The sequence below is a fragment of the Hylobates moloch genome, unplaced genomic scaffold, assembly GCF_009828535.3.
Source record: "Hylobates moloch isolate HMO894 unplaced genomic scaffold, HMol_V3 SCAFFOLD_3, whole genome shotgun sequence".
In the NCBI taxonomy this organism is placed as follows: Eukaryota; Metazoa; Chordata; class Mammalia; order Primates; family Hylobatidae; genus Hylobates; species Hylobates moloch.
Window position 1 is genome coordinate 120,860,620 of NW_026652278.1, and position 19,586 is coordinate 120,880,205.

Sequence of the window (19,586 nt, forward strand, 5' to 3'; positions counted from 1 at the left end):
TAATTTTATGGTTATATATACCTGTTTTATTTATAGATGGCCTAAGTACCATAACAGCTAACACAAAATTCAAAAAGAAAGTAAAGACAAAGTGAAATTTTGTAGGATGAGGTTTAAGCAAAAAATATAGCTACTTCACAAAATTTATATCTTTAAGTACAAAGTTCAAAGAATACAGCCGTTCTTGGAAAAGAATTGTATCCAGACAACATCAGTATTTAACTGCAGACTCTGAATATATTTAAGAAAAGTGGGAGGCTGAGGCGGGTGGATCACGAGGTCAGGAGATAGAGACCATCCTGGCTAACATGGTGAAACCCCATCTCTACTAAAAATACAAAAAAAATTAGCCAGGCGTGGTGGCACGCGCCTGTAGTCCCAGCTACTCAGGAGGCTGAGGCAGGAGAATTGCTTGAACCCGGGAGGTGGAGGTTGCAGTGAGCCGAGATCGCGCCACTGTACTCCAGCCTGGGTGACAGAGTGAGACGCCATCACAAAAAAAAAAAAAGAAAGAAAGAAAGAAAAGAAAAACTTACCAGGACAATACTAACAAATAAAGGAATTGCTAGTAGATGGCATGATGGAAGCAGACAGTAATGTTGCATATTTGCAGTTGGGTTTTAGGTACTTATATTTCCTTTTTCTTTTTACCTTTTCTAGTTCTTCTTCCACTGCTTTTTTTTCCTTAATGACTCGTTCAATTTGGCCTTGTTTTTCAGCACACTCCTATAAATTCAAGTCATATTGTAAATATAAACATTTGGTAATATCTTAAGAAAAGTGGGGAAAAATGGAGAAGTAAAATAATTTGTTCATAATGGGAATATCATAGTTATCAACACAAGTTTAAGGTTATATTGATTTAAAACAAAACAAAACTCAATATTTGAAGAACAACCTAACCCAGGATTTCAGAAATTGCCTCCAGCAGTAGGATGCCAAGGAGTTCTAATTACAGACTGAGGTTGGAGGATTCCAGGGAGAAAAAAATAAATAGAACCCCTTTCTCATACTATAGATTTTCTTTTTATATACTCTTATTAAGTATTTTGAAAAGGGAACATAGAACCAGGTAGTGGCACAAAACCCTCAGGGATAACCTATGGCCTAACAGATATGTGGGTGTATAAATTCTAACAAAGTTAACTTTTTTCTTTACAAAAATTACAGCCAACAGAAATACTAAAAATATTTTATTAGCATGAACATAAAGTATTTCTGCTCAAAAGATTTTACTCTGTATTTAGCAAACATATCAATTAGATAATAAAATTTAACATTTTGCTAATGCACCTGAAACAAAAAAATCATTATAATTATTAGTTCTTCACAATTATTTGTATTTATACATTTATTTTGGAGAATGGGTAATGGGTATGGCTTTTTTTCCTCTTTTTTTTTTTTTTTTTTTTTTTTTGCTAATTGTGAATCATGCTTTGGAGGAACCCGCTTTGCTAACCGTGCACTACTTACTAATGATGTTCAATTATTTTTTAGAAGAAGTATATTTCAATATGTTTTTAAATTTTAAAGTAAGCTTCTTTTGTGATCCAAAATTAATCACCATTGATTATAAAGATCTTTAACCCTATGTTACAAATCAGTTGACAAATTTAAATTTAATATCTTTTATTAAGATAGAACCCTGAGTATACACAAAATGCAACATTAATATTCCACATATTCATATAGTAAGTTGCTTACCTAGGAGACGGTAGTTTCAGTGCTAAATGTGGGATTTTACCTACACTCATAACTCCTCCCATGTGATTTTTAGTATATATGTTAATAACAAACACTGGCTCACACTTCTGGGACTGGCAAGTGGTATATAAAGAAATACATGTGTGAGTATGCTTCATATCCCTCTCCACCCAATCCGCCATTTCACTGACAAATGATGATGGCCTAAAGAATATTTGGTTAACCTGGGGGTAAAAAAGGTAAAATGAGACAGTAAAGTTTAAGCCTTTAGAGAGAATTATCATACTAATTCTATTAGAAATGCACTATAATACTAAAGCAAACATTAAAAATTACTGTTACAAAGTTTTTAGAGATATTTGCTTATCACCACTGACATGCCTACCTTTGGGGGAAAATATGACAAAATAATAGATATTTTTTCAGGTACTCATGGAGTATTTCCAAAATAATACTCTATAAAAGAAGTCTCAATACATATTAAGAGCCAATCATATAGACCATGATCTGTGCTGCCGACCTAACCAAATGAGAAATCAACAATAAAAGACAGTGTAAATCCTCATGTATTTAGAAACTAAAAAAAAGACTTCCAAAAAATTCATGCATCAAAGAAAAGATCATAATGAACATTTTATATTACTTCTGTAAGTTTGAACATTTTATAATTAATTTTCTTATTTGATATAGATTAATAGCAATCTGCTACATGGCAGAATAAAACCTTGAATATTCTTAAGATAAACTACACCTTACCAGAGAAAACAAAGGCTTTTCTTTGTTGATCTCCAAAGGGAGATATGTAGCTTGAAATATAACGGCTTCGGCTTTATCTTAATCTATTAAATAATCTGCACACTCATCTAAAATACAAGTTTTTCTCCTTCCTGTGAGCATACCTTAATTTTGGGTTAGCAACAGTATGTATAACTTCCTTCCTGGACTTCATAGTGTAAATAATAGTATAGATGGATAGTATATTAATACTAATACTATTAGTCTAGATAGTAAAATTGTTAATAATAGAAAACAATAGCAAGCATCAGGTTATTATGCTTCAAACTGTAGCTTAGATTTTTTGAGAAAATCTATCTTAAAGTAGCCAAATATGTTTTCCTTTGAACATATTTTTAACATAATACTTCAAACTTTTCAATTACACAGTATAGTTCTCCCCATAGAATCAATATGACTATGAGATGTTTCATATCTTTAGAAAAATCACTTAGCTATGAAATAGAATTGTTTTACTATAAGAAACACTTTTTGCAATAAACTGAAATTGTCATTCTTTTTACTCTAAAGTGAGTTTAATATAGCTCTGGTTGTTACACAGCTAACAATGATTTGAAAAATCCCTGGAAGTCTTAGCCAGTCCTTGTTCCCTTGAGAATATAGAAAGAATGAATATTCATGCCCTTGCAGAATTTACCATCCATTAAATGATCTTGAACTTTGGGTAGTACCCTTCTACTCCTCTTTTTCCACAAAGATATGAATCTCTTGATAGCTAATCAGCCCATGAAAGAGAACAAGCAAAATAACTGGGTGATAGAAAAGGAAGCAAAACTGTACAACAAAGAATTACACGTGACTAACTGGCCACATTGCATCCCACTAATTTTACTTGATGTTCCTACATTATTAAAATAAGTGACATTAAACAAACAAATACAAAATAAATATTCCTTGTTCTACTACATTTGGGACCAATACACAATGATTAAGATCCCATCATGCGCTCTCCAAAGTTTGTAGAATGGCGAAAGAAAATGTGATCCCTCTTTCAGAGTGTTTAAATATACCATTCAGTTGATAAACATTTAAAAATATACTCCGCAAAACACTGTACTAGGCAAGCAATAGGGAAAATAAAGGAAGGCATAAGACTCTACTATGTTGAGATGCTTACAATCTAATTGCAGAGATAAGATTTTCATGGAGAGAGACAGAGTGTGTATGCTCAACATATACCTAATGCATGATAGTTATTACAAGATATGATTCATTGCTAAATTTTGTAATAGAGATAAAAAGTGATACAGGGAGTCAGAAAAGATGAGAGTTTGTGAAGTTATAAACATTTTCTCAATTCTTGAAAATTGTTATACTTTTATTCTCCTGTAAGCAAGGTTATTAAATTTCATTACATCAGATCTTCAAGTTAAACTTCTATTTCCAATCCCACCTCTAGCCACACAAGTATTCTTTTCCTCTCCCCTCTTGGCCTACTCATTCCTCAGTATTCATTTCTTTCAGGAAGCTTTCTGTCTTTCTTCCTTCCCACTGTTATATATACTTTCTCTTTCTCCTTGGTTTCCCAGATAAACTCAGCATATGATAGGAGCTACAGCTAGCAATAGCATCCTGTGCATTCTCTGTCAAAGACAGGTAGTTACAGTAAAATGTGATAAATGCCATCTATCTTTCCTGCTAGAACATAAGCCACAAGACTGCTGCAAACATGTCTATCTGGATTTTCACTTTTTTCTTAGCACCTAGCCAGGGCTTGGTTTAATAAGTATCTTTTGAATGAATGAATCCCCAATAGTATATATCTTGGCCTTTAAAATAAGCAATATTTGGAAGAAAATATCAATATAGTCAAACATACCATTTGAAGGGCTGAAAGTTCTTCTGTTAATCGAGAAATTTGTATATTACATTGTTTTTTGGTGTTTGCAACCTGTAAATTAAGACGTTTACTCATTATTTGGGGCTAAAATAAAAATGATTAATATCTGATAAAAACACTTAGAATAATAATTTTGATAAAAATAAAATTGTAACTTTCAGGGCATAAAAGACATATAAGCACATAATATATTAAAGAGCCAAGAATTTGCCATGAAAGTGGAAGGAGAGTCAATAGAACGGTATATCCAAAAGGACCGTGGTTGTCAAACATTTTGGTTATAGGATGCTTTTACCCACAATTAAAAAAAAGATCTTTTGCTTATAATGGGTTCTATGAAAATCTACCATATTAGAAATGAAAACAGAAAATTTAAAGACATTTACTTATTAATCTCTTCAAAAGTAATTTCTTACCGATTAACTTGAACAATATTTTTATGAGAAATAAGTATATTCTCCAAAACTAAAAATTTTTGAGTGGCATTTTAAAAATACTTTAGCAAATTTCCTTAATGTCTGGCTGAATAGAAGCTAGATTCTGATATCTCCTTCTGTATTCAACCTATTGTGTTGTCACATATCATACAGCCTCTGGAAAACAACACTGCACACGTGTGAGAGAATGAGTGAAAAAGGCAGATGACGTCTTAACAACAATTATAGAAGTAGGTGTGATCTTGTGGCCTCTCTGAACAATATTTTTGAGAACTGCTGCTATAAAGCAAGTCAAAATTTAATTAGTAACTTTTAAGGTTTTGGGAGGCTGAGGTGGGCGGATCATGAGGTCAGGAGATCCAGACCATTCTGGCTAACACAGTGAAACCCCGTCTCTATTAAAAAGAAAATACAAAAAATTAGCCAGGTGTGGTGGCGGGCACCTGTAGTCCCAGCTACTCGGGAGGCTGTAGCAGGAGAATGGCGTGAACCCGGAAAGCAGAGCTTGCAGTGAGCCGAGATCACGCCATTGCACTCCAGCCTGGGCAACAGAGCGAGACTCCATCTCAAAAAAAAAAAAAAAGAAAAAAACTTTTAAGGTGCTTTTGATTCATAAACAGAATACTTTTTAAAATAATACACACCACATCCCAGTATTAAGTTACTTTTACATCTGAAGATATTTAAATTAATATTTAATAACATTTAATAAATAACATTTAATAAAATTTAATTAACATTTAAATATCTTCAGAAAGAACACATTAATGTGCACAGAGTATCTGGAAGAATTAGTCACATCTCATCAGGATTTCTCTATGACAATAAATTTTTCTAATAACTATTCATGCTTTTATAAATAATAATAATATTATATTTATTATTTTTTTTATTATACTTTAGGTTTTAGGGTACATGTGCACAATGTGCAGGTTTTTTACATATGTATCCATGTGCCATGTTGTTTTGCTGCACCCATTAACTCGGCATTTAGCATTAGGTATATCTCCTAATGCTGTCCCTCCCCCCTCCCCCAACCCCACAACAGTCCCTGGAGTGTGATGTTCCCCTTCCTGTGTCCATGAGTTCTCATTGTTCAATTCCCACCCATGAGTGAGAACATGCAGTGTTTGGTTTTTTGTCCTTGCGATAGTTTACTGAGAATGATGTTTTCCAGTTTCATCCATGTCTCTACAAAGGACACGAACTCATCATTTTTTGTGGCTGCATAGTATTCCATGGTGTATATGTGCCACATTTTCTTAATCCAGTCTATCGTTGTTGGACATTTGGGTTGGTTCCAACTCTTTGCTATTGTGAATAGTGCCGCAATAAACATACGTGTGCATGTGTCTTTATAGCAGCATGATTTATAGTCCTTTGGGTATATACCCAGTAATGGGATGGCTGGGTCAAATGGTATTTCTAGTTCGAGATCCCTGAGGAATCGCCACACTGACTTCCACAATGGTTGAACTAGTTTACAGTCCCACCAACAGTGTCAAAGTGTTCCTATTTCTCCACATCCTCTCCAGCACCTGTTGTTTCCTGACTTTTTAATGATGGCCATTCTAACTGGTGTGAGATGGTATCTCACTGTGGTTTTGATTTGCATTTCTCTGATGGCCAGTGATGATGAGCATTTTTTCATGTGTTTTTTGGCTGCATAAATGTCTTCTTTTGAGAAGTGTCTGTTCATGTCCTTTGCCCACTTTTTGATGGGGTTGTTTTTTTCTTGTAAATTTGTTGGACTTCATTGTAGATTCTGGATATTAGCCCTTTGTCAGATGAGTAGGTTGCAAAACTTTTCTCCCATTCTGTAGGTTGCCTGTTCACTCTGATGGTAGTTTCTTTTGCTGTGCAGAAGCTCTTTAGTTTGACTAGATCTCATTTGTCAATTTTGGCTTTTGTTGTCATTGCTTTTGGTGTTTTAGACATGAAGTCCTTGCCCATGCCTATGTCCTGAATGGTATTGCCTAGGTTTTCTTGTAGGATTTTAATGGTTTTTAGGTCTAACATTTAAGTCTTTAATCCATCTTGAATTAATTTTTGTATAAGGTGTAAGGAAGGGATGCAGTTTCAGCTTTCTACATATGGCTAGCCAGTTTTCCCAGCACCATTTATTAAATAGGGAATCCTTCCCCCATTGCTTGTTTTTTTGTCAGGTTTGTCAAAGATCAGATAGTTGTAGATATGCGGCATCATTTCTGAGGGCTCTGTTCTGTTCCATTGATCTAAGTCTCTGTTGTGGTACCAGTACTATGCTGTTTTGGTTACTGTAGCCTTGTAGTATAGTTTAAAGTCAGGTAGCGTGATGCCTCCAGCTTTGTTCTTTTGGCTTAGGATTGACTTGGCGATGTGGGCTCTTTTTTGGTTCCATATGAACTTTAGAGTAGTTTTTTCCAATTCTGTGAAGAAAGTCATTGGTAGCTTGATGGGGATGGCATTGAATCTATAAATTACCTTGGGCAGTATGGCCATTTTCACGATATTGATTCTTCCAACCCATGAGCATGGAATGTTCTTCCATTTGTTTGTATCCTCTTTTATTTCATTGAGCAGTGGTTTGTAGTTCTCCTTGAAGAGGTCCTTCACATCCCTTGTAAGTTGGATTCCTAGGTATTTGATTCTCTTTGAAGCAATTGTGAATGGGAGTTCACTCATGATTTGGCTCTGTGTTTGTCTGTGATTGGTGTACAAGAATGCTTGTGATTTTTGTACATTGATTTTGTATCCTGAGACTTTGCTGAAGTTGCTAATCAGCTTAAGGAGATTTTGGGCTGAGACAATGGGGTTTTCTAGATATACAATCATGTCATCTGCAAACAGGGACAATTTGACTTCCTCTTCTCCTAATTGAATACCCTTTATTTCCTTCTCCTGCCTGATTGCTCTGGCCAGAACTTCCAGCACTATGTTGAATAGGAGTGGTGAGAGAGGGCATCCCTGTCTTGTGCCAGTTTTCAAAGGGAATGCTTCCAGTTTTTGCCCATTCAGTATGATATTGGCTGTGGGTTTGTCATAGATAGCTCTTATTATTTTGAGATATGTCCCATCAATACCTAATTTATTGAGTTTTTAGCATGAAGTGTTGTTGAATTTTGTCAAAGGCCTTTTCTGCATCTATTGAGATAATCATATGGTTTTTGTCATTGGTTCTGTTTATATGCTGGATAATGTTTATTGATTTGCATTTTTTAAAGTACTGTGAAGAATACTGATGCCAATAGTATATCATCAGTAAATTTTATGATCTAAAGGTCTTTGAGAATTTTCTAGTACAAGATGGACTATTTTGAAAATATGATGTAAACTTTGTTTAGAACATTTACAATATTGGCATGTACTTTATATGGTTAATTAACATGAGTTATCTTTTTGAAGGCCTGACAAGCATATTATTTCTGGGTCTATTCTAGTTCTTTTCTTTTTTTTTTTTGAGACAGAGTCTCGCTCTGTTGCCCAGGCTGGAGTGCAGTGACGTGATCTCCGCTCACGGCAAGCTCCGCCTCCCAGGTTCACATCATTCTCCTGCCTCAGCCTCCAGCTGGGACTACAGGCACCTGCCACCACGCCCAGCTAATTTTTTGTATTTTTAGTAGAGACAGGGTTTCACAGTGTTAGTCAGGACGGTCTCGATCTCCTGACCTTGTGATCTGCCTGACTCGGCCTCCCAAAGTGCTGGGATTACAGGCGTAAGCCACCGCGCCCAGCCTATTTTTGCTATTTTTTTTTTTTTTTTTTTTGAGACCAAGTCTTGCTCTGTCACCCAGGCTGGAGTGTAGTGGCACAATCTTGGCTCACTGCAAGCTCTGCCTCCCGGGTTCATGCCATTCTCTTGCCTCAGCCTCCCTAGTAGGTGGGACTACAGGCAACCGCCACCACGACTGGCTAATTTTTTATTTTATTTTTTGTATTTTTAGTAGAGACGGGGTTTCACCGTGTTAGCCAGGATGGTCTTGATCTCCTGACCTCATGATCCTCCCGATCTCCTGACCCCATGATCCTTCCGCCTCGGCCTCCCAAAGTGCTGGGATTACAGGTGGTGCGCCACCGCACCCGGCTGGCTCTTTTTAAGGTTATAATTTGATTTAGACTTTTCCTATGAATAATTATATTAAGAATCAATGTATTCTGTTTATTAAATCAGTAACAATAACAGAATTTATTGAGGATTAATGTGTGTTAGGTACTATTCAGAGTGCTTTACATGTATTATCTCATTAATTCTCACAAAAATCCAATGAGGTTGTTATTATTTCCATTATAGATGAGGAAGACTGAGGCAGAGAAATTAAGTCATAAATGTTCTATAATATAAAAATTTTGGTTCTTATAAGCCTTGTCATATCTGTCGCTCTCTCACATAATTTCTAAAATATGTTCTTTTTAGTGTCTAGAAATGATACAGCTAACTTGAGGGTTTATGACAATAAGAGGGTACATATTTTGAAATACACTTATAGTAATCCTGGCAAATTCAGACGAATCAAACTATTCATGCCTTTTAAAAGGACTGTGTAGAACTATTGACACTGATGGCATATCATATGTAAACTTCTATGCTCCAAAGGTCATATGGAATTTCCTAGAGTTAGTATCTAATGAAACAAAATGTAAACTTTTGTCATGTGAGGAAACACACATTTCAGTGAGGTAGTTTACTGTGATTGGGGTTTTGAAGTCTGTAGAGGGACTAATATCCTTCTCTTGTCCTAACCTCACTTTATATAAGCATTTCCCTCTATAATTTTATGAATAGTAAGGACATTTATAAACCAAATAGTAAGATAAACTATTAAGAAATAGGAAAATCCAATAATGGCACTAGCCATGATTTAAAATCAAAAGTAAACAATGTATTTTTTTTACAAATTTTATTTATTTGAGAGATGTCTAAGAAATAAAGTATTTTCATATTTTAAAGAAATAAGCCACTGTAATATTTTTGTTCAATTTTATAGCCAAAACAGAAATATGTGATAATTTATTCACTATATTTACTTTAGTCAATAGGAAGAGATACATGTAAAGTTACTCTCAATTTAACAGGTTAATTCTACATATTTGAAAGAAATGCTGTGAATAATTTGGAATTAAATGAAATTCACAGAACAATACTAAAAATAGTGGCTATCTCTGGGTATTAAATTTGTAATTTTAATTTTCTTTTATACATATTTTTCATTTATACATATTTTCTTATACATATTTTCCATTTCTTTTTACAATGAGTATATGTCACTTTTAACAATAATTTTAGAAGTTTACTTAAAAAAATCAACTTGGCAACAGTGTGGAACTCAGAGGGGGCAAAGAGCCAGCAAAATGCCTGGCACACAGGAAGTGCTCAATAAATACTTCCTGAGTGAATAGTTGTAATGGCAGGAAAAGGCTGGCTACAGGAAATCAACAGGAACACCTAATGAAGGAACAATCTGGGACTGACTACAGGAGTAAGTTCAGTTTCAGACATGTTGAGCTTCAGATGCCTGGTAGGACTACATATTTGAATAGGGAAATAATTGGATTTTAGGAAGCATCTGTATTTTCTGTTTGCAAAACATTTGGAATGAATGAGATCACAATGCTTTTGAAAAATTCTACTTAGATTATTTAAAGCTTCACGCAAAAGATGACCTTCATCAACCTCAAAATCAATTTGAATTTATTTTAGGTTAAGAAAATACAATTAGAGGAATGCTCATACCATGAATACTTGAATAAATTTTTTTATCATTAAAAGTATAAAGTTTATTAATATTTATTTTAAAAATATGTCATCAAGAATATTTTAGGCTATAGTCCAACATTACAGTACTCTCAACTTCACAAATAGGAAAGACAGAGCTCCTGCAGAAAGGATACAGAAGATTAGAAATGAAAAAGCCCAGGGTTTACTTTGAACTCTGCCTTAAATTAAAAATTTTATCTTGGGAAATTATCTAATTTCAGTCATATAAAGACGAAGAAATAGATTTTTTCTTTACACCATGATTCTGTAAAAGTAACAGATTTCTAAGAAATACTTCTGCAGGAAGAAATGTTATACAGTGGCTTTGTGGAAATAAAAATTCTACCACTTAGTTGCTTGGGAGAAAGCAAACATTTTATTTTTTCTAAACTGATGAAGTTTTGAAAACCAGTTTAAAACTACAGTTCACCTAGGAGAGAAATAGTATTGCCCACAAAAAATACAGATAAGGAAAAAAAAAGGAACATCTTTATTTTATCCAGTGGAGGGCTATACAGTATATCCCACTATCCTACTGGAGATAATTTTAAAGGAAAGGAGCCTTTACTCAGTTCCTTTAGTTAGTTTTTAAACACTTATGTTATTAATTTCATATAGAGTCTTTATAACTATGTAGGCAAGTATTTTAATTTTAATTTACAAATATTTAGGTAGAATTTAGTTTTTAGTTGTGACTTAAATTCTGAATTTTAAATATAATTAAAAATTCTTACTTCTTTCTTGGTTCTTATGGTAGCATCTTGTACAAAACGAGAAACTGTCTCTTTCATTTTCTCTATGTCTTCTTCTTTTTGCTTCTCCTCAAGTAGAGCCTTCAGAAAATAATCATTTCATGTTATAGATAACATCATTATTAGTAAAGATAATAACAGGTAAAAACCTATCCACTAGTCACTTTCTATAAACACCTTATTCAAAACTTCTGGGACATCTCTACTTGAATATCATGTTGATATCATGAATGATATTTATTTTCCCTAATCTCCTCACCTGCCCTTGTCCTAACTAAAGATACTTTCTCTATGGTATTTATTTCACCCAATGTTTCTAACACCTTTCTAATCTCCACAGCCAGAAATCTTAAAACTATTGTTGAATTTTCCATTTTTTCAAGTCCCTATATAAAGTAAATCATCAAATCTAAGTATTGTATCCTTATAAGAATCTACTGAATTTCTCTCTTTCCATTATTTATTACTATTCAAATTATGTCACTCATTAACTCATAACTTGATCATTGCAGACACCACTTGTTATGTCTCTTTGATGTGTTTCTATCATTCCAAATCATTTCCATCTCCCACCAAATAAATATTGCCATAATCCTAGCTCTGCTGTCAGTCACACTCCATTTCCTTGCTTCTCTGTGAAGCAAAACTCTGTAACTTATTCATCTCCAAGACCTTTCCTCTCAATCTCTTTTATACTCCCTGGAATCAGGCTTTCACCACCATGATCTCCATATTGATTATCTATAAGTAAATTTTCAGTACTTCTTTACCAGCAGCACTTGAAATATTTACTTTCCTCTCCTTGTTGTACTTTCTGAATGTGATTTTCAGCACATCACACACAGTACTGGTTTTCCTCCTATCTCACCGATCATTCATTCCCCTTCAGTCTACATTGCTGATTCTTCCTCATCTCCTGAACCTCTTAATACTGGACTACCCAAGGTTCACTTCTTGTCCCCCTCTCTATCTGTCCTTCTTTTAGTGGTCTAATCAAATCTCATGGTTTTAAATATCATTTATATGCTGACAATCCCCATATTTACACCTCTAACACAAACCTTTTTCTGGGCTTGGAACTCCTTCAATTAGGCCAAATTGAATCCACTTTAAATCAACATGTAAGTGGCCCTGTGTTGTTCCCACCATCTTCTAAAGGTACCATACACATTTTTACCTCTGTTTTTTTAAAAATTGTTTTTTAAGATAAATTTCCTCCAGCTTAAACAAGTAAGATAGTGAGAAGTTAACAGCTATTGTTATGTAATAACCTTGAGGGGGAGAAGGGGAACTATGCTAGGCTGTACTTCCTACCTTGTTTGTATGATCGGTTGGGAGAACCTTTGACTTTGAACAAGCAACTGAAGATGGGAACCCTCTAGCAATTAAGCAATGAGTCAAGGAGCAGCTTAATATTGTAGCCATAGACGGCCTCTGTGAGGGTCTGTTGACTTAAGATTTGAGTGAGAAGATTTGGGAGGAGGATGGGCAATGAGTGTTCCTACTATTTTCTCTGTCCACTGTGCTCTACACAAGATGTTTATTTTTAATGGCTTGGTATAAGAGTGCTCATACAAGTAGGCTTCAGAGGGTAGAGATAAAAATTTTTTCTTGACCTTAATTTTTCCAGCTGATTTAGGTATTCGACACAATTCCCAAGCATATTGTCTATTGTGTGCCTCTTAACCATTCTAAAAGACAGTATTCAGATCACAGATGAAAATATTAGTTGAAAGGCATGATAAACACCTTAGCATTCCCACAGTTAGGATTTAGAGAAGTAATTCTTTATTATTTATTAGCTTCTCAATATCCAACTTACACTATGTTCTGTTTTAGAGCTCTCTTGAAAAATCTTCTGTAAAAAGGGAAATAAAAATAAAACAAAGCATTTCCTTTGTACCCGTATTCTGCATATACTAGGCATTCAGTAAATGTTGGTAAATAAATTAATGATTTAATGAACTCTACATAAGGGAGGCCGCAAAATAAACATTAAAACATTTGTTTTGTGACTTCAATAAACTGAAATGTATCATTCATAGGGAAGCAGTATATGACAAGGAACACTGTATTTAGTAGCACAGGAATCACAATTGTTAGAGAATTAAAAAAGAACAGTGACATGAAGACTTCAGTAAATAAATCTTTAAAGCCAATTAAGCTTCTGCTTTATTAAAGTAACTGAGTATATGATGAAGGGGAATAGAGATGGGTAAGATTTATCAGATTCAACTGAATAAAATATAGGGTATACTGAAGTAAAGCAGTGTTAACAGTTTTTTTTTTTTTTTAAGTATGAGACTACCAGGGATGAAGATTAGTTATGCAGCATCTGGGAGAATAAGAAAGTCTGATATTTATACATTATTTTAGAAAAGAATTGACATTTTATCATATTATGATATCTGGTTTTACCATCCAAGAATATGGATGATTACTAATGAACAGAGTAGCAATTTCATTTTCATGCATTTATTCAACAGCTATTGAATCCTTTACTGTAAGGTCACATGGGACAACAGTCAACATTTTATTATATCTAAACATATTTACTAGCTTTCTTACCTGACTTTTTTGAAGGTTAGCTTCTTCTAAGAGTTGCATGCTATTTCTGGCTCTTATAATAGCCTCATATCTCTCATTTTCTAATTCATTGCACTTTGCTTGTAGCTCTCTGGTCTGTTTTTCCAGATGGGTATTTTCTGTTCTTAATTGGTTGGCTTCTTGGATTGTCACACATAATCTAGAAATCAATAATTACAATGGGAAAGTTAAACTTTTTTAAAGGGAAGGAGGGACATTTACTGAGCATCTACTACAGGACAGGTATTATGCCAGTAACTTTCACACGTATTAATATTTTCTCATTTGATACTCATTACCCTTCTATAAAGTAGGTTTTACTATCTCCGTATCTTCATTTTAAAGAACAACAAACATACTCAGAGAGGTTAGGCATTTGATTAAGGTCATACGGCTAACGAGCAGTGGGGCTGAGACTGAGCCTGGATTTTCTAATCCTAATTACGTTATACTTGTTATGGTATCACATTGTATTATATAGTTACATGACAATGATATAAAGCAAACCCTTAAGAAATGAGTTGTTCTTTACATTTATATGGTCTTTTTTCTCCCCTTTCATACTCTTTACCCAGATAAGCTATGTTAACTTACTAATGTATATCTTAAAATAATTTTCTCAATATTCATATGATCATATGTACATATATATATGTATATATACTCATATACACATAAATATACACACATATTATACATACAGCTAACCACAGGAGCTTTTTAAACTTTTGTTATAACAATAAAAATCATAGTATACACCCTCTTCTGTACTTGCTTTTCTCATCTAATAATATAGAAATCTCATCAAGTTAGAAAGGCTCCTTCCTTTCCTAGTCTAATGAATGTAACCTCATTTCACTGTTAATTTGTATTTCTATATTAGAAAGTTTAGGCATATTTTCTTCCTTTTGTAAGCCATATGGATTTTGTTCTTTGAACTTCTTCTAATCTTCTTTGCACATTTTTTTCTGATGGGTTGTTTACTTTGCTCTTCCCTTTATAAGAACTCCAAATTATAAATATTAACCCTTAGTCTGTCCTTTATGCTGCAAATATTTTTTTTTCCAAATCTACTTTTTTGTTGTTGTTGCCTATTGACTCTATTTAGGGAATCTTCACCACACTAAAAATTTAATACAGCTAAATTTGACTATTTTTTTCAACTTTTGGGATTTCAGTTTTTATAAAGATGGTCTCGTTCATCCATAGATTGTCAGTGTAATCTCTTAGATTTCCTCCAAAGATTTCCATGACTTTAATTTTTACCCCTAAATTTTTAATCCTGACTCATTTGAATTTACTCCTGAATATGATGTAAGAGAGAAGTTCAACTTAAGTTCCAGACTAATGGCCAGTTGTATGAATACCAGTAGTAACTAATGAATTTCAATACTTCTATTATCATCCCCAAAATATGCAAATATCATATATGCAAATATCATAATTTACTAGTAGATTGTTTCATTGATCTACTTATTTATTACATGCTCTACTCATTCTAATTTGATTATTGTGACTTTATAACATGTTTGGTAAGACATATTTTATAATTTTCTTTGTTATTTGTTATTTTCAAGCATTTCTTTTTTCTAAATAGTAGAAGCAGCAGCCTTCTCTATTCTCCCCACTACCCTCCACTACCCACATCAAAACCCTCTTCCTGTCAGTCAAGTGGTTTATTTTCTCATGCATTTGGTAATTTTTGATTAAGTTCATATCTGTCTAAACTTAATCTGTGGGAATCCTGAGGGGTCTGTGTTCAAAAATATTTCCCCCAAAGGTTTACTATTGCTTCTTCCATGCACCAGGACTCCCTACCAATCTGTTGCCACTTTAGTTTTTGGGGATGAGGTTTCCAAATGAACAAATGGTATAATATTAAACAACAGGCTCATACGAGGGCAGAGTTATGGTTACACATTCTCAGAGAAGACTACAATGATTGTTATGATTTCTTTTTTCCATTTGGCTACATGGTGGAAATAGTTTTATTTGTTGGCTATTGTTGTTAAGAAGCAGGATTTTTTTCTATTTTAGTCTTTTAATGAGAGTGTAGTTCCTTCAGGGGTTCCAGACTGCCTAAGGACATTTACCTTCTTGGGACATTATATAGATCCAGCCCTGACTTCTTTGGCAGGGAAGTCATTTATTTATCATTCTTGTTTTAGCTTCCTGTTTTTTTGTTGTTGTTGTTTGTTTGTACGCTTGAGAATTCCCAACTATATAAGTTGAGCATTTAAATGTAATTAAACAGTTCATGCTATAAAGTTTTTATGCTATTAGCATTCTAATATGTAAGTTAAAGAAACAACTTCGAAAACAAACCATGTTGTAATTTATCAAGATGCTTACATTAAGAGGGCTTTTTTTTTTTTTCAGAATATTTAGTCTGACATATTATGTGAATGGAATAGTCTGCACAATCATTATTAATCATTACTTTGTTTTCCTCCATTTCTAACCTGTGTTACAGAATTGTTGATCCACTCAAATATCTGCCTCAAATCTTAAGAATAGATGTTAATTGTATATTATGTCTGCTGTATCTGGCTTTTGTTCTTCCTTTATACTGATAATATTAGACTTTACCTGAGCCAAGAAAACAGGGATGGCTAAGAAATCCTCCCACCCTTGTTCTCTAAACCCCCTCTATCATTTTGTGTTTCAGAATAGAGTTAACAGCATAAAACAATCCTACTCTCGCATATTCCAAGACCCACCTCCATCCCTCCTCATGACTCCCATAAGACTCATGCACACCTCGTTTATCCGCCTATATAAAACCTCCCGCCCCTTCCTTTTCTTTGAAACCTTCCTCATTAATGAGCATTCTCCCTACTGCAATAGCCTGAATAAAATCATCTTCTGAATTATCTGGTACATTTGGTCTTTCACAGTACTAAAGACTCACCCAACTAAATCTTGAGGAAAAACAATTGTATCTAAATTCTGTTTTTCAATCACTTTCATATTACTTTTTTCAAGCTCTCATATACATATATCCTATGGTAACTTAGCTTTTAAAATGTCTTCAGCCTAGCAAGTGAGTATTTGCTGAAGAAAGGAGAAAAAAAGTGATTTGGATTCTGATTAAGTAATGAATGATATATAAATCTGGGTGCATTGTTTAGTAAATATGGGTGAAATCTCAAATATCAATTCAGGTGGATAGTGGCAGCCAACCAAGAGTCAATTATATTATTGAATAATTTTCTTTCCCTAACAATTTAAGCATATGTGTAATGAAGGTCAGAAGGTATTGGGGATGATTATACAAGTAAGTGATGCCTTTCAATCAGACTTCATTTAAGTTTTTACTTATTTTTTTAAAAATCCTATTTTTAATAGTACTATCCATTGGTGAATTTTCCCTATTGATGATAATCCTTTGTATTTGTTTAAATAGGTATAAATGTTGTTTAAGGACTTTTCTCTGTCATCTATGGAGATAATCAGATATCACCAGATACTGGCCACTCCTAGAATTCCAGAACCTAAAACACTGGCTGGTACAACAGTAGGTGCTCAACACACGTTGAAAACATGATGCTTCACCTGTGAATACGAAAGCCCTTCTTAGGAGGGAGTCTTAAAGACTTTTCTTCTAACAATGTATGGAAAATCATATCTAGTCATACTGGGGCATATCTCAACTATCTCTTAGACCTTTTTCTACTACTCCTGTTCAGTAGGCATAAAAATAGAAGTTTCAAGTATGCTTTGCATATGTCTCCTTTATACTGCCCAAAATTACCACAAACAAACAAACATATAAAAATTATTAAAACTTCATTTCACTTCTTTTCTTCTCAAGTCTAATTATTATTGATTCCTTCAAGGATCATACTTGTTTTCCTCTACCTATATTAGCTATTCTAAATATTAGTACACAAAAGGCATTGTTGATGTGGGGGGGCAGGCATATATTTATTGTCACTTTTATTATAGTCATTGTGTCAAATGAAAAGATTTTATTAAACAGATAAAGTACTCATTTATAGCAAAATAAAATCATCAAAGCACTTGGAAAATGTCATCTTTTCAAGATGACTTTTAGCATCTGGTTAAAAATTACTTCTTAGCTTTAGAAAAAGACAAATATATATTCTCCCTACCTAAAATAAAGTCCACAATCTATTATCAAGTCATGTGGCTCAGCGTGTACAAAGAAAAAAGATTTTTTAAAAAGTAGTACATGGACCATTCTGATATACCAGTGTCCTATATTCAACAGTTTGCAATTATGATGGTATTGGCATTTGAAATGTGTGGGGACATTTGGTAGTTACAATGCAAAGGGGTGCGACTAGAATTTAGTATTTGGTGCCAGGGATGCTAAACATCCTGTAGTTATTGGCACAGTCTCAAACAACTAAGAATTGTCTCACTCAAAAAGCCAATACTCCTGTTGAAAAACATGACACCAATTGATGATGGCTATCAGGGCAGAGATGAGTGATGAGTAAAGGTATCCGAAGGGGCACTGCAAATTAGAATTCCCAAGAACACAAGGGAGAACAGTACTGGGGAGCAGGATGCACTAGCACCTTGCCTTCTGCAGGACCAAAAGAATTGATGATCAAGTTTCAGCTTGCAAGATTTTTCTGACATATTACGCCCAAGATACAAAAAGAATCTACATTTAGCTCTTGAAGCTAATCCTTTTTGTAGGATTTATGGTTCATGATCCCTAAAAAATAGTCTTTAAAAATAACATTCCTCTCCTTTCTTTGCCTTCCATTTTAATGGTTTATTTCTACTGTAACTGTATTATTTGTAGAAGTACAGAATTATAGAGGGATTGAGGTAATATCAAATTTCCTAACTATGATTTTAAAATTTTAACCGCTCTTTAGAAGAAAGAAAGATTTCAGGTTACTGAGGGTCAACTATGTTCACACCAAACTCTGCGGGATGACCTGAGGAGAAATGGAAATAAAGGTGTGCTTTGTGCTCTGCAGTACTGATATAAAAGCATGATATCAAGGGTTTTATTTGTCTCCCAAAAAGTACTGGACTAAATGTGGTACAATTATTCTCATTCAAAGTTAAATTAACGTACTTAGTAAAGGTTCTAAAATCATATTAAACAAATTATCTTTGAATATATATTCAAAGTATAGCAATGTGTTGAATACAACTTTTAATAAACAATGTCGATTAAATCAGGTTTTACACCTATGATTATAGTTTTTAGAGTTTATAAAATATTTATTCTAGTAAATATCACACACTGAAACTCTATTATAAAACATCTTTTAAAGCATATCAACAAAGCTAGGTGCATTTAACAATTTACCTTATTTCTAATTGTTTTATACTAGACTGTAACTGCTGTAAGCGCCTATCTGATGCTTCCTCTCTTCCATGGGCAGACACCACATCCTTCTCCTAGAAAATAATGAAACTAGAAGCTTACTTTGAGTATGTGAAAATTCAATACACCATTATACAGCATAAAGAAAACAGTTCATGCTATAAAGTTATTATGCTATTAGCATTCCAATACGTACATTAAAAGAAACAATATGACTTTGGAAACAAATCAGGTGTATAATAAAAAGGAGGGGAGAACTTCATCATCAATCCTGTGTTAATAAAAAATACTCAAAACAGTTATTGCACATAGATTTCTACCAATATTTCAAACTATTTCTATAGTATAAGTCTAACAAAACGAGAGGGATTTCTATGCAGATAATCTGCCTTTAGAATATGCTCTCTTAACTATATTATTC

At 33.7% G+C, this 19,586-nt stretch overlaps 1 protein-coding gene across 3 annotated transcripts in view; it reads right to left on the minus strand.

The window, feature by feature from the left end:
* The window catches only part of SCLT1 (sodium channel and clathrin linker 1), a 201,833-nt gene that overhangs the window by 70,083 nt on the left and 112,164 nt on the right, over positions 1–19,586 (minus strand). For all 3 annotated transcript variants that reach the window (XM_032147212.2, XM_032147220.2, XM_058436757.1), the window contains 5 exons: positions 19,148–19,239; positions 13,831–14,008; positions 11,245–11,343; positions 4,319–4,390; positions 652–726 (listed from right to left, as the gene is read on the minus strand). In XM_032147212.2, coding sequence (XP_032003103.1) covers positions 652–726; positions 4,319–4,390; positions 11,245–11,343; positions 13,831–14,008; positions 19,148–19,239 — 516 coding nt within the window. The remainder of the gene's footprint in view (positions 1–651; positions 727–4,318; positions 4,391–11,244; positions 11,344–13,830; positions 14,009–19,147; positions 19,240–19,586) is intronic.